A 12972-nucleotide genomic window follows, 5' to 3' on the forward strand; every position below is an offset into this window, starting at 1 on the left:
AGAGATTACAGGGCCAAGGGATCTGGTGTATAAGGAGAAGAGAAGGGGGCCGAGGACTGAGCCCTGGGGAACTTTGGTGGCGAGGGGACGGGGTGGTGATACCTTACCCTCCCAGGCAACCTGGAAGGAACAGTCGGAGAGGTAAGACTCAATCCAGTCAAGGAGTGTGCCGCAGATCCCTGTTGCTGCCAGGGAGGACAGGAGGATGGAGTGCTCCACAGTGTCAAATGCAGCGGAGAGGTCTAGAAGAATCAGGACAGAGGAGAGGGTGGCTGCTCATGCGGCATGGAGTGACTCACTGATCGAGAGGAGTGCAGTCTCTGTCGAGTGGCCAGGCCTGAAGCCAGGCTGGTGGGGGTCAAGCAGATTATTATGAGAGAAGAAAGCAGAGAGTTGTTTAGATGCAGCACATTCAAGTGTTTTGGATAGAAAAGGGAGGAGAGATACCGGGCGGTAGTTCTGAATGACTGAAGGATCTAGTGTGGGCTTCTTCAGCAGCGGGGTGATGTGAGCCCTCTTGAAGGATGAGGGGAAACATCCAGAAGAGTTTACGAGGGAGGTGACAAATGGGAGGATGTCTGTTGGTGTGATTGCCTGGAGGAGAGATGAGGGGATAGGGTCGAGGGCGCAGGTGGTAGGGCGGTGGGAGAGCAGGAGCTGGGAAACTTCAGAGTCTGTGAGAGAAAATGTGGAGAAACGGGGTGGAGGGCGCGGAGGGGGCAAAGGAGCTGCGGATGTCTGCGATCTTTTTGTCAAAGAATGCTGCAAAGTCATCTGCAGTGAAGGAAAACTGGGGTGGAGGAGGTGGCATGCTGAGGAGAGAGGAGAAAATAGAGAATAGTTGATGAGGGTTAGAAATGGAGTTATGAATTTTAGTTTGATAGAATTTTGCCTTAGCGGCAGTGACAGACTATCCGATTTATGCCTCTAATTACTCATTTGCGAAACAGAAGGAAGCTTCCGGGTGAACAGAGATTTCACTTGCTTTCTTACAAATCTTTGTGCAAATAGAACATTAAAAATGTTTCTATAGGTTTTTACACAAATATGTGGTCGTTAATCATCTAAAAGGCTGTGTTTTTATTACTTCTGTTACTTCCCAAAACAACATGCATATTATAAAACAATAGTCTATGTTGCAAAACTAATTTCTTGAAATAAAGTACACAGCTGGATCAATTCCAATAGTTGTATTTTTGAAATATAGCATTTTTGTTATATAGGTGGTATGAGGTATTACCCTTTTAAAATCACTACACATGTGAAAACATGTTTTCTTTAACCACTGCCCAGTGGCAGAGCTTGGATATTAGGACAATCACGCAGCAAGGCAGAAGCAAGTCAGGCTACGGTGAAAATGGAGAGTTAAGCCCTATTCGCACGGGACTAGGATTACATGGGGACCTCTAGTAACTTGTAATAATTGCGGAGGTCGTCTGTGATCTTAATCCCGTGTGAATCTGCCATGTCCGTAATTTGTAGCTAAAGTAAAAATTCCACGGCAAATTACCTACCATATTTCGCCAAACACAGAGGTCATGTGATAATATTAGTCCCGTGCGAATCAGCATCTCTGTGATTTGGGGTCATATTTTAGGCTACTGTTACGCAGAGCAGACCCTTGACATTTTCAGTCATATCCGGGGGAATAATGTCAGTAAATTCAAGTAAAATACAGACTTTGCTTATCCCGTGCGAATGCGCCGCACGAAACACAGACGTGGGGGGGTAATTTCTAAATCACATGAGGTCCCCAGGTAATGTACTCTCTCTCCTTTGGCAGGCTATTTAGCAACTGAACGATCAAACATTATCAGTGGAATAAACTATATTCACACTGTAGGCTACTGTAGGATGCTACCGAGGATAAATTGACGATAAATTTGCACAAGCCAATATATTTGAGGAAAAAGGATTTTAATGATATTGAAACAGCAACACCAGACCACAGATAGGGGCGACATAGCTCAGGAGGTAAGACCGATTGTCTGGCAGTCGGAGGGTTGCCGGTTCAAACCCCGCCCTGGGCATGTCGAAGTGTCCTTGAGCAAGACACCTAACCCCTAACCCCTAACTGCTCTGGCGAATGAGAGGCATCAATTGTAAAGTGCTTTGGATAAAAGCGCTATATAAATGCAGTCCATTTACCATTTACCAAATTTGCTCCAATTAAATTACAAAGGCTACATTCCAGTTGGTCCACCTCGCAATTCCACAACTCAGCACAACACTTTGTTCAGATGATCAATGTATCTGTTGCAGAGCTCTGTGTGTTGATACGGAATGCGGATGTGCGAATGCGTCTGAACGATCCAACATCAAACATTATCAGTGGAATAAACTATATTCACACTGTAAGCTACTGTAGGATACAGTGCTACTGAGGATAAATTGACGATACATTTTCCCAAGACTTCTGGACCACAACAACCATTATTTCAGAAACTGGTGCACATAATGAAATTTATAATCACAAAAAATGGACAGATGAGGTTTTCCTTGGTTGTTACATCACTTTGGATTTCTACATTAACTTCAGTGAGTAGCAAGCGCTTTTGCCCTGAAGTATGTGCAGTAGAGACGGTTTCCCCGTTACTTCCTAGGCTTCACCGCCTGGCCCCTCCTACCATCTCCAGTTCTTATGTACGCAAGATGGTCGGCACACATCTTTGCCGGTCTCTCTCAAAAGTGCCTCAAAAAAATAAATAAAAATAAGACAAAACAAATCACGGGAATGCCGAGGTAGAGACAGCGGTAATGAACCGACATTATCTACACTCGCTTCATTCATTTCCCCTTTAACCATGAGCAAATACTCAGATGTTAAACAATGATGGTTTATTTAAATGATTCAGTAATTTCTATAATTGTTCATTCCCCTATTCGGTAAACGAGGAACGAGACGCTGGCAGGAGAGAAACGACTACAGGAAATTTGCCTTGAATACATTCTAATTAAAAACAATTCACACAAAACCAAATAGTCAAAGCAGACCAATCTGGTGTGTGCTTATAATAAATGTGTGTGATAACTGCTGTTTCTTTTCCATTAATCATTTGGTAAAGGACTGTGCATACAATTCTCAAATGACAACTAGCAGCAGTGAACAAAATGTTATTTACCGTGTTACATTTATGATGCGTTACATTTATACAAACTCTACCCTATATCCTAAGTGAAACTAACATGGATGACTTTAGACTGTGCTCAAAATTATCTGACTATTATTAAGTTTCACAGTCTGTCCACGAAATTCGTTGAATAACAATTTATAAACATAAATGTCACACAAAAATGTTATGGGTAACAAGGATGTCCATATTTTCAGCTTTAAAATGTATTTTCCTTTCCTCTCCTTTCCCGTTAAAATAAGAGTGGTGATAACACTGTTCTACTTTTCTCGTGAGTGCCACAGTTGAAGTGTTAACTGCCAGATACGGTTTTGAGTGCTCACATTTGCCACCTGGTGGTGGTTTCGCGAACAAAAGTAGTTCCTGTAGAAATACAAAGAAAATATATGCAAATTTGCCGCTGCCAGGAAGATCTATCGGGGCAGAAGCGTCATCTGAAATCAGTGACCACTGTATAACTAATATAGCCGCAAGCGGCGATTCCGGGGTTCAAGCCAACACGGATCGTTAGAAGGTGAAAGCTGCAAAGTGCAATAAGAACTAGTCAGAATCAGAGTAATTGTAATAGTCAAGTCCATTTATATATACAAGTAATTTGACTTGACACCACATGTTCATTCTCAATGAATGAATGAAAAGGTTTAATTGCACAACACACTAATGGTAGTATAGGACCATCATCATCATGTCATACAAGAACTATAAGAAATAATCATCATATCATACAAGAACTAAATAAATAAATGATGGTTTGATTGTGTCTGCATGAAAACTATTTAATGAGGTATTGGGTTTGGGAAAAGAGAGCCTTCAACACACTTATACTTATTAGTAATGGCTATATTTCTGTTTGTAATTGTTATTTATTTTACTGGTACACTCAGGGTGCCACATAATACCAGGATATACCCATATATACTCATTTGAGCTGAATCCAGTTCCGATTTACATTCTTGAATGGTCATTTGTAGATGTGAAGCACCTTTATGACCAGCAATGTCACTAACTCACTCAGTCAGTAATTCAGTTAATTAATGATTCTTGAGGCAAATTTGTAGAGTGAGGATAGATGGATGTCTGTATCACGTTTCGTGTAAATTGGACTCACGGCATAGGAGTTATGACCTTCAACCATTGCCGTAGACTGGTGGCGCCCCCTATTGGGTGATTTAAAAATAGTTTTACACACATGGTTCAACAGTGTTATGAAACATATCCTGTGAGTTTTGTAATGATTTGACAAACAATTCTTGATTTATAGTCTGATTTGTGTTATGCCACACCCATTTTTTGCATTTGTAGTGCCCCCTCGTGGTCAATTTGACGATTGTTGACTTTGGTCTATTTATATGCTGAGCCACGCCCTTTTGAAGTTCATTGGTCAATATATTAAAAACGCAATAAGATATCAACAAGCTTTTAAATAACTTTTCATAAGCTTGGTCCAGTAATGATCCACAGAAAATTTGGTAGCAATCGGATGTACGGTTTAGGAGGAGATGTCAAAAATGTGTTTTTCAAAAAATTCATAATGACGGAAAATCTAGTAGATGGACTTTAGTGGTTCTTGAGGCAAATTTGTAGGGTGAGGATAGATGGATGTCTGAAGCAAGTTTTGTGTAAATCGTACTCATGGCATAGGAGTTCACACTACTGAAAGGCTGGGCAGCTAAATACATACATACCAATACAAATTGGACATATAGACACCTATTCAATCAATCTTGACTCTCACAAACCCATCCACACATATGTTTGGCCTGTCCATGTACTACATGCTTATACGCTAGAGACCATATGTAACTATGCCAGAAACTATGCTTGCAGATATTTTTAGGGGTCCTACTAAGTAGGAACCCTATTGTTTTCGTTGGTATTATTATTATTATTAGGAGTCCTACGAAGTAGGAACCCTATTTTTAGGGTTCCTACGAAGTAAACTTGAAATGAACAGGTCATGAAGAGGGCACCACCATGTTGTACCATGTCAACGCAGTTGCAGATATCTCAAAAAATAAGGAAATTACAGGCATTTGAAACTTTGGCTGGAAGCTAATGCTAATATAACACTTTAAACTCATCTTCTCATGAACGCTTTTCCTGATTCCGTCACCATCGTGCAAGTGTACTCTTGGGTATTCTCTCCATCAAGGGTGATAAGGACAAGTCGTTTCGTTAAAAATTGTGTGATTTGTAGCATGACAAAGTTGGCACTCTATGCTAATGCACATTCATATTTCAAAGTAATGTTTCTCATGACCTGGAAGTTGGATCGTCTCACGCACGGGTATGTAGATTGTCCAAAATCCTGAAATCTATGCCGCTTGGACTCTTTTCTCCTTCGCCTAGTATTTACCCAGCTTGGACATGTTCATAGGGCCCCGCATTGCTGCTTGCAGCTATATTTTCAAACCTAATTTGCTGGAGTACAGAACCAGAACCGCAGAACTGTCACTGTCCAAGTACTTACAGGCTGCCCAATGCTATCTGGGATAAAAAGCTAGTGAGTGAACCTGATGGCCATCCAGGGTCTGATCTGGCCATGTTGCCCAATGAGACAGTGTATGACACTAATAGCGACAAGCTGGAGAAACGGTCAAGAATTTTGACAGATTGATACATTATGGTTTGTGCCACATGAGGATTAGACTGTTGTCCAGAATGTTCTGCAAGCAGCAGATTTTGAACACAATCCACAATATCAGAGATCGTCTTACAAATAAATAAATATATTATGACCCAGGGATATTGAAGGCCTGTGGGGGTTGCAGAAATCTTTATACAGTCACCCCCAAGTAAAAAAACACAAATAAAAGTTATCTTTTTTTCTGGAGGCAGATTTATTCCTCATGAGGAAGGAGGACAGGGACCTGTTTAACAATTTTTGTGGCTAGAGGGCAAACAGGGTGCATGGGCTGTCAAAAATTTTGTCAAATCAGATTAGACACTGCAACAGTGAGGGGTCAGCTGATGAGTTGGCATCATCTGACTCTCTGGGCCACACTTCTTCTAACATTGTTAATTAGTAAATACATTTACCAATGTGTCAAACAATGCATTAAAGCATGTCCTTTTGTTTATTAGTGAGGGCTGTGTTCAATTTTATTTTTAAATTTAATCATGCTGCTACCTTAGACTCAATTTCCATGAAAACCTGTTGACTTTTGATGTTTAAATGGCGTGAAAGTTACCAAGTTACCATACTTTGTTTGTTTGCCTTGTACTTTAGTGTTGTTTTTACTGTTACAGGAAATATACTTTCCTATTGTTGTCACACAGCTCAGCGGGTCCTCTCTGCCAGATTGGGGTTTCAGGCAGCTGGAGGTGGTTGGAGATAAGACCTGCAAGGTCTATCAGCAAAGTGGAATATGGAATGTAGAGGAACATCGCTATGGAACAAGTAAGAGATTTCATGAATTGTTAACACAGCATATTATTCAGTCTTTCTCCCCCAAAGTTACAAATGTAGGAAATCATGGGTAGCATTTCTTTGCAGGATGGCTTTATAATTTCTGTGAAACACAGGTTACACATTTGGACATCACTCTGAAAAGTTTCTAGGATTTTTTTAAACAAATGAACAGAGAGTATGTGCGACAGAAAATTAATTTTTGTCCGTTCTTCGTCCCAGTGCCGTCATCCCCCTCACTATGTGGAAGTGAGGAGGGAGCCATGCTTTAGTGTTTCTATACCCAATCCTGGGGACTCACCATGTATGCTGCTTTTTGTTCCAATCATAATAAAAAAGCTCTACATTGTAATGTGCTGCTAGTTGTTCTTAATTAGACACTTTCACAGTCTATTGAAGGACAATTTGTCTTCTTAAAGCCACATGATTCCAGAAATAGTAATGTATGCCCTAATAAATACATTTCCCAAATTCACATTCCAGGATTTTTAATCATTCAGACCAAATTATGCTTTCATTTTATGTGTTGTATGTGCTATATAGCAACCAATTCCAGTTGAAAGAGGTTTCATTTTTATTGAGTCAATTGCAACCTGACTGGGTAAATCAATTTGATGGGTTAAATCAGGTCCTATTTCCTGAGAGTATGGAATCCTGAATCATCTGGGAAAATGGGAAAACAATGGGGCTTACTGACAGCAAATGGCAACAAGCCAAACCTACATTGTGTTAAAATAAGTTTAACTGCTCAGTTATGATATAACTTAAACATCTTTTCATGTTCAGTATGTAATGCCCACAAATACTGTTATATCAATGAACATTTACTTGGTATACATAGTCACAGGCTAGCCCTGTTACTACCATGTTACTAAAGCACTATGTATTATAAGTTCTATGGATTTGAAACAAAACTTTTCACTGTTTGCCATTTAATACTGGCAAAATGCATAAATGTAGAGTTGTGGGTGTGCATACAAATAGTACTCAGAGCCAATAATCTTGGTCAACTGTTATGTTCATCATCATATTTTCATTTGAATCTGTATACATTTGTAATTATTTTGAATAATATTCACCTGGGTGGCAGCAGGGTAGGTAATTTTAGTTTTTTAAAGGGGACAATTTTTGCTCCACTGATTAAAATACAGTAGCATTTTCAAAATAAATGGGGGCAATTTACAAAATAACATTTGAGCTTTGTCAAAAACAGTAGCAGTGACCTACTAGTCTCATATACGGGAAATATCAATTGAGATGGCAGGTATGCCATCCCGCTGGTTACGCCTTGGTGGGGCGGCATGCCCCATACCTATACCGCAGCGAGAGTTTGCCTCTTTTCAGGGATTCCTTCAGAAATAACCACAATGACCACAGACTCTCAGCCCTTAAATTTTTTTTATTTCTGTACCTTCTGACCCCAACAGACAGAATTCACAAACAACTTCACATGCCGCACAATAAAGCCCCAAATGTATGGGATTTTAGAGTTTTTCTCCTTCTTCTTCTTATTTTTTGTGCCAGATTATATCATATCAATACGTCTCCACATTGGACATTTACCTACAGCAGCCTATCCTTCACCTACACCAGCCAATAAAAATGTCACATACACATGCAAAATGGACTTACATCTTTTTCACCAATAAAATTTCAAGTCTCAACAGCTAGTCAGTTTGTGGCTCGGTGGTAATGTTGCGGTCGCTGTTTACTAACATTTCTACACGTAAAAGTAATAAATAAGGCAGTCAAAGTTTTTATAGAAGCATTTGGCAAGACTGTACATTACATTAGCTAGCTAGCTAGATACTTACTTATAAAAAAGCTACACCGAGCTATCAAGACTGAAATGCAGTGAGAAGTTGTGGTTAGCCAGCTAACTAAATAACTATTAGTTTTCACAAGCTAGCTATCGAGCTGTCTTACTGACCTGCCCCAGCCAGTTAGCTATACAGTAGAACAGTTGTGAATGGCAAACTTTCCAGAACGATACAAACATTTAGTGGCAGGCAAATGTAACGAGTAATTACATCTAGCTAGCAGGCTAGCCACAACTTCTGACCAGTTTAAATCCTACAGTCAATTGATTGTAGCCTAAGCTTTCTAAATCTGTTAATGACGTCCCTACGGTTTCTAGCTATTCCTTGCCAGCGTGGTCCTGATCTTACGAAAATGCAACGATTGCAGACTGGAACAGCTAGCTAGTATAATTCACTTGATCTATCTGCTTGCTTTGACTTGAATGCCTGTTAGGTGCATGAGAGAAAGCAAAAGATTTCATTAATATTAAGGTTTTAGTTTTTATTCAAATGGAAACATGCAATGTGCTTTATATTTTTGGCTATGTATATTAACAATGTTTAGTAGTAAAATTAGAGCTTGTCACCTACAATATTGGCTCGTTATCATTGTTTACAGGAAAAAGTAAAATATGGGCAACAACAACCTTTTGATATGATTTGCTGTACTGTAATGTTGTTAGTCCTGCTATCCTGAACTCAGGGAATGACATAAACAAAGCAGTACAAGGTGGAAATTATTCAAGATGTCATTGTCTAGTGCTGATAAATGTACCCTATCACTTAAATTGTGTTTCATGTCTGTGTTTTTAATCATGAAATATACGCTAAGAAATTTCGGATGCACTGAAAAACGAACATTTGTATCCTTAGATAAGTGGTGAGTAGTAGCCTACAATTAAGAGGGAACCATGAAGCGGTAGCCACTGACGTGATGGTCGGTCTATCACAGCACACAGACAAATTTTCACACTTACTGAGCGCATTGAACTATGAGTTAGCCAAGAAATAATAAATCAATGTCAAAATGCCTTGATAAATTAAAAATATTGATAAATTAGGCTTACGTATTATTTTATATTCATACAACTGTCATCTTTGTAAATGACGTTTATCATCTTCATCATCACCACTTCACCTTAATCAGCACCATTGCATCATTTGAAACATAATTTAAGAACAAATTAAATATAGCTATTCTTATTTTTTAATTTGTTTTTCATATGTGATTAGTCATAATCAGCACCATCATCATGCAAAGACAGCAGTACTACAATAAATAACATTTTTATTGATATTAGACTATTAGTAGCAATATCAGAATGAGCATGTAGACATAATATGGTGGAATCAGCATAATAGAATCTTAATTTAAGAGCCACATATTCCAGCTTTATTACTAATCATTTATTTATTTGTCACAAGTCGTCACTATAAACAATGGGCACAAGGAAATTATGGCAGGTAACATGATTATTAGTAATATTCATATATCAAGATAACTATATAATGAAAACAATAATGGTGGTGGATTCATGTAATCCTAGGTCATGGTTTAATACTATTCTGATACATCGGTTCTGTGCAAGGAACTCTGAATTCAACCCTTTTCTGTATTGTTGAGTCAATAACAGCCTCATAATTGTTAATGTGCGCGTGTGCTCCGTGCTCGTGTAAGCTGTTATGCACGCTGTGACGTAAAACCAAGCAGACCAAATTGGAATGAAATAAATATTATATCTTCTTCTGTGGGACAAAAAAAAAATCGGTGCCTGGAGAGTAATTAGTTCAGTGTGAAGAAATTTTACAGCTAAAAATTTTGTCCAAAATAATTTACTTTGGCCAGGGTATTCGTAGTTTTGAATGGACTTCAATGGGGAAATTTGCTTTTTGGGACCAGAGGCTTACTAAATTGCAATACCTCGAGGAATCACTGGAGTACATGAGCTTCACAGAGAATGGCAATCCCTGGTCTCCTGATACAACCGGAGCTCAGCTGTGTTTTTTAAAACCACAAACAGATTTGACCGAGAAAATTCACACCTTGGACAGCTACTTGACGGTGAACTCGGACTTGACTGTGAAGCGCAAGGTCGGATGATCGAAACCTGCCCTTAGGCAGATCTTTTCATATTTTACACTAATATTTTCTAAGACTTATATTTGCTAACTAATAATTGTCTGTTGCTTCTGAACTATCTCTTTTGCACTTATCAGAATCTTCAATGCACATGTTTACCACGGGCAGCCATATGCATTTCATGATGGAACATTTATTGATTTTATTTAAAGTTACATCAGCTGACCACTGTGGCCTTTCTACCTTTTCTTCACTTGGCTACTGTAGAAAACATTCTTATCAGCAAACGCCATGTTTCTACATTCATGTTACCTCGCCCTGTTCTCTATCTACCCATATACAAACAATTAGTAGGTATGTATTGTCTGCAACACCCCATTAAAACATTCCATTTAAAGACATTACTCATTCATAATTATAACTACTAGTAGTCTATGTGAGAAAAGTACATTTGTACAACAGTTTTCCTATGCAATTTGACACATTCCTTGAACAACTACACTACCGGTCAGAAGTTTTAGAACACCTCCATTTTTCCAGTTTTAATTGAAATTTACGCAGTTGTCTCAATGTACTCTGAAATTAAAGCATAGAATAAATAAACAATTGGAGGTTTAAAAAAAAGAAATCATGGAATCATTCTGTTTAACACAATTTATTATAATTTTTCGACTCATCAAAGTAGCCACCTTTTGCAGATATAACAGCTGAACACACTCGTGGCATTCGTTCTACATTGGAAATCAAATATTGTTCGGAAAGATCTTCCCAACACTGTTGCCGAAGTTCCCACAAATGTGTTGCACTTGTAGTTTGCTTTGCTTTCACCCTTCTGTCCAGTTAAACCCAAGCCAGCTCAATGGGGTTTAAGTCCGGAGATTGTGCTGGCCATTTGATGATTTGAAGCCTACCGTCTTGTTCTTTTCTTCTAAGATAGTTCTGACATAACCTGGAGATATGTTCTGGGTCATTATCTTGCTGTAGGATAAACCCCTGACTAACTAGGCATTGACCAGAGGGTATTGCATGGCGCTGCAAAATGCTGTGGTAGCCCTTTCGGTTCAGGGTGCCAGTCACTGTGTGCAAGTCGCCAACTCTGCAAAAGAGCCCCAGACCATCACGCTTCCTCCTCCATGTTTGACAGTTGGTGTCACACTGAGGAACCATCCTTTCACCTACTTGACGGCCTGCAAAAACCCTGCATGATTAACCGAAGATTTCAAATTTTGATTCATTGGTCAATAAGACCTCCTTACAGTAGTCCGCTGCCGGTGCTTCATGGCCCAGGCAAGCCTCTTTTTCTTATTTAGCTATTTTAGCAATGGCTTTTGTATTGCCACTCGCCCTGTCAAACCTGCAGCTCGAAGTCTTCTCTTCTTGTTGAAACTGAGACTTGCTTACTCCAACCACTGATAAGCTGTGCTTGAAGCTGTTGTCCTGTGAGCCACCTACCACGCAAGCTGTTGACTCTCAGAAACTTGTCTTCTGATTCTATTGTGGCTTTGGGTCTGCTGGACCTCTTCCTGTCAGAGTTTCCACCAGTTTCCAAGTGCCTTTCGATGGTGTAGGAAACTGTACTCACTGACACCATGGCTTTCTTTGCAATTTCTCTAAAGGAAAGACCTACACTTTTAAGGGTTATCATGGTCTGTCTGTCTTCCTTTGTTAATTGCTTTATTCTCAACATTATGATAGCAATATACTACTTCCTGCAGTGCAATATTGTTCAAATAATGCTTCAGAGGGTGTAGTAATACAGTCTGTTCCAACACTGATTTTATACAGACAGAGGGTTTGTAAGTAATCAGCAAAAGTTGGGACACGTGTAGGAATTATTTTCATCAACTTTCAAGGCTTAATTTACTTCCATTGCTGCAGAAAAGCTGTTGTTAACCCATTACTTGTTCCCTGAAAAAGTCATTTTTTATAATTGACATTATTTTTCAGTTTTTGGTAACCTAAACTTTTAAAAAAACTTGTGGCAGTTTACCACTTACTTTTGTACCATTTCAGTTCATTCACTGGACTTGAACTGCTTAAATTTAATTAAAACTGGGGGTGCTCTAAAACCTTTGACCGGTAGTGTATCATTTCCAAACCTTTTTCCTTCCGCGGCACACTTTCCAAATTTACAGAATCTCATGGAACGTCACTCTCAAAAGCATAAAAAAGAAACACCCTGCAGCCCCTCCTCCACACACGCACGCACGTAGGCCTAAATGTTCTTTTGGGGCTTTAATTAAACAACATGCATTTTAATGACATTTATTTTGGCTTTTGTGAATGGGATTTGTTCATTTAAGTTTTTTAAAATTCATTTGAATGTTGAAATTTTTTTTAAAGGATTTTTCACACGGCACACCTGACCTCGCCTGATGGCACACCGGAGTGCCACGGCACACCAGTTGGGAAACGCTGGTGTATATAATCGATTAATTTGTAATACCATCTGTTTTATATACCGCTCAATAAGGAAACTCATCTCGTTCATGCTCACTATATTTTCTTTGCACTATAGTCTGTGATCATGTCAAAGTTCACCTACATGCCCAT

At 39.1% G+C, this 12972-nt stretch overlaps 1 protein-coding gene across 3 annotated transcripts in view; it reads left to right on the top strand.

Annotated features, from left to right (window-relative positions):
* The window catches only part of pomt1 (protein-O-mannosyltransferase 1), a 241570-nt gene that overhangs the window by 169098 nt on the left and 59500 nt on the right, over positions 1–12972 (top strand). For all 3 annotated transcript variants that reach the window (XM_035436345.1, XM_035436348.1, XM_035436346.1), the window contains one exon: positions 6411–6531. In XM_035436345.1, the coding sequence (XP_035292236.1) occupies positions 6411–6531 (121 nt within the window). The remainder of the gene's footprint in view (positions 1–6410; positions 6532–12972) is intronic.

This window comes from Anguilla anguilla, chromosome 10, assembly GCF_013347855.1.
Source record: "Anguilla anguilla isolate fAngAng1 chromosome 10, fAngAng1.pri, whole genome shotgun sequence".
NCBI classification, from domain to species: Eukaryota; Metazoa; Chordata; class Actinopteri; order Anguilliformes; family Anguillidae; genus Anguilla; species Anguilla anguilla.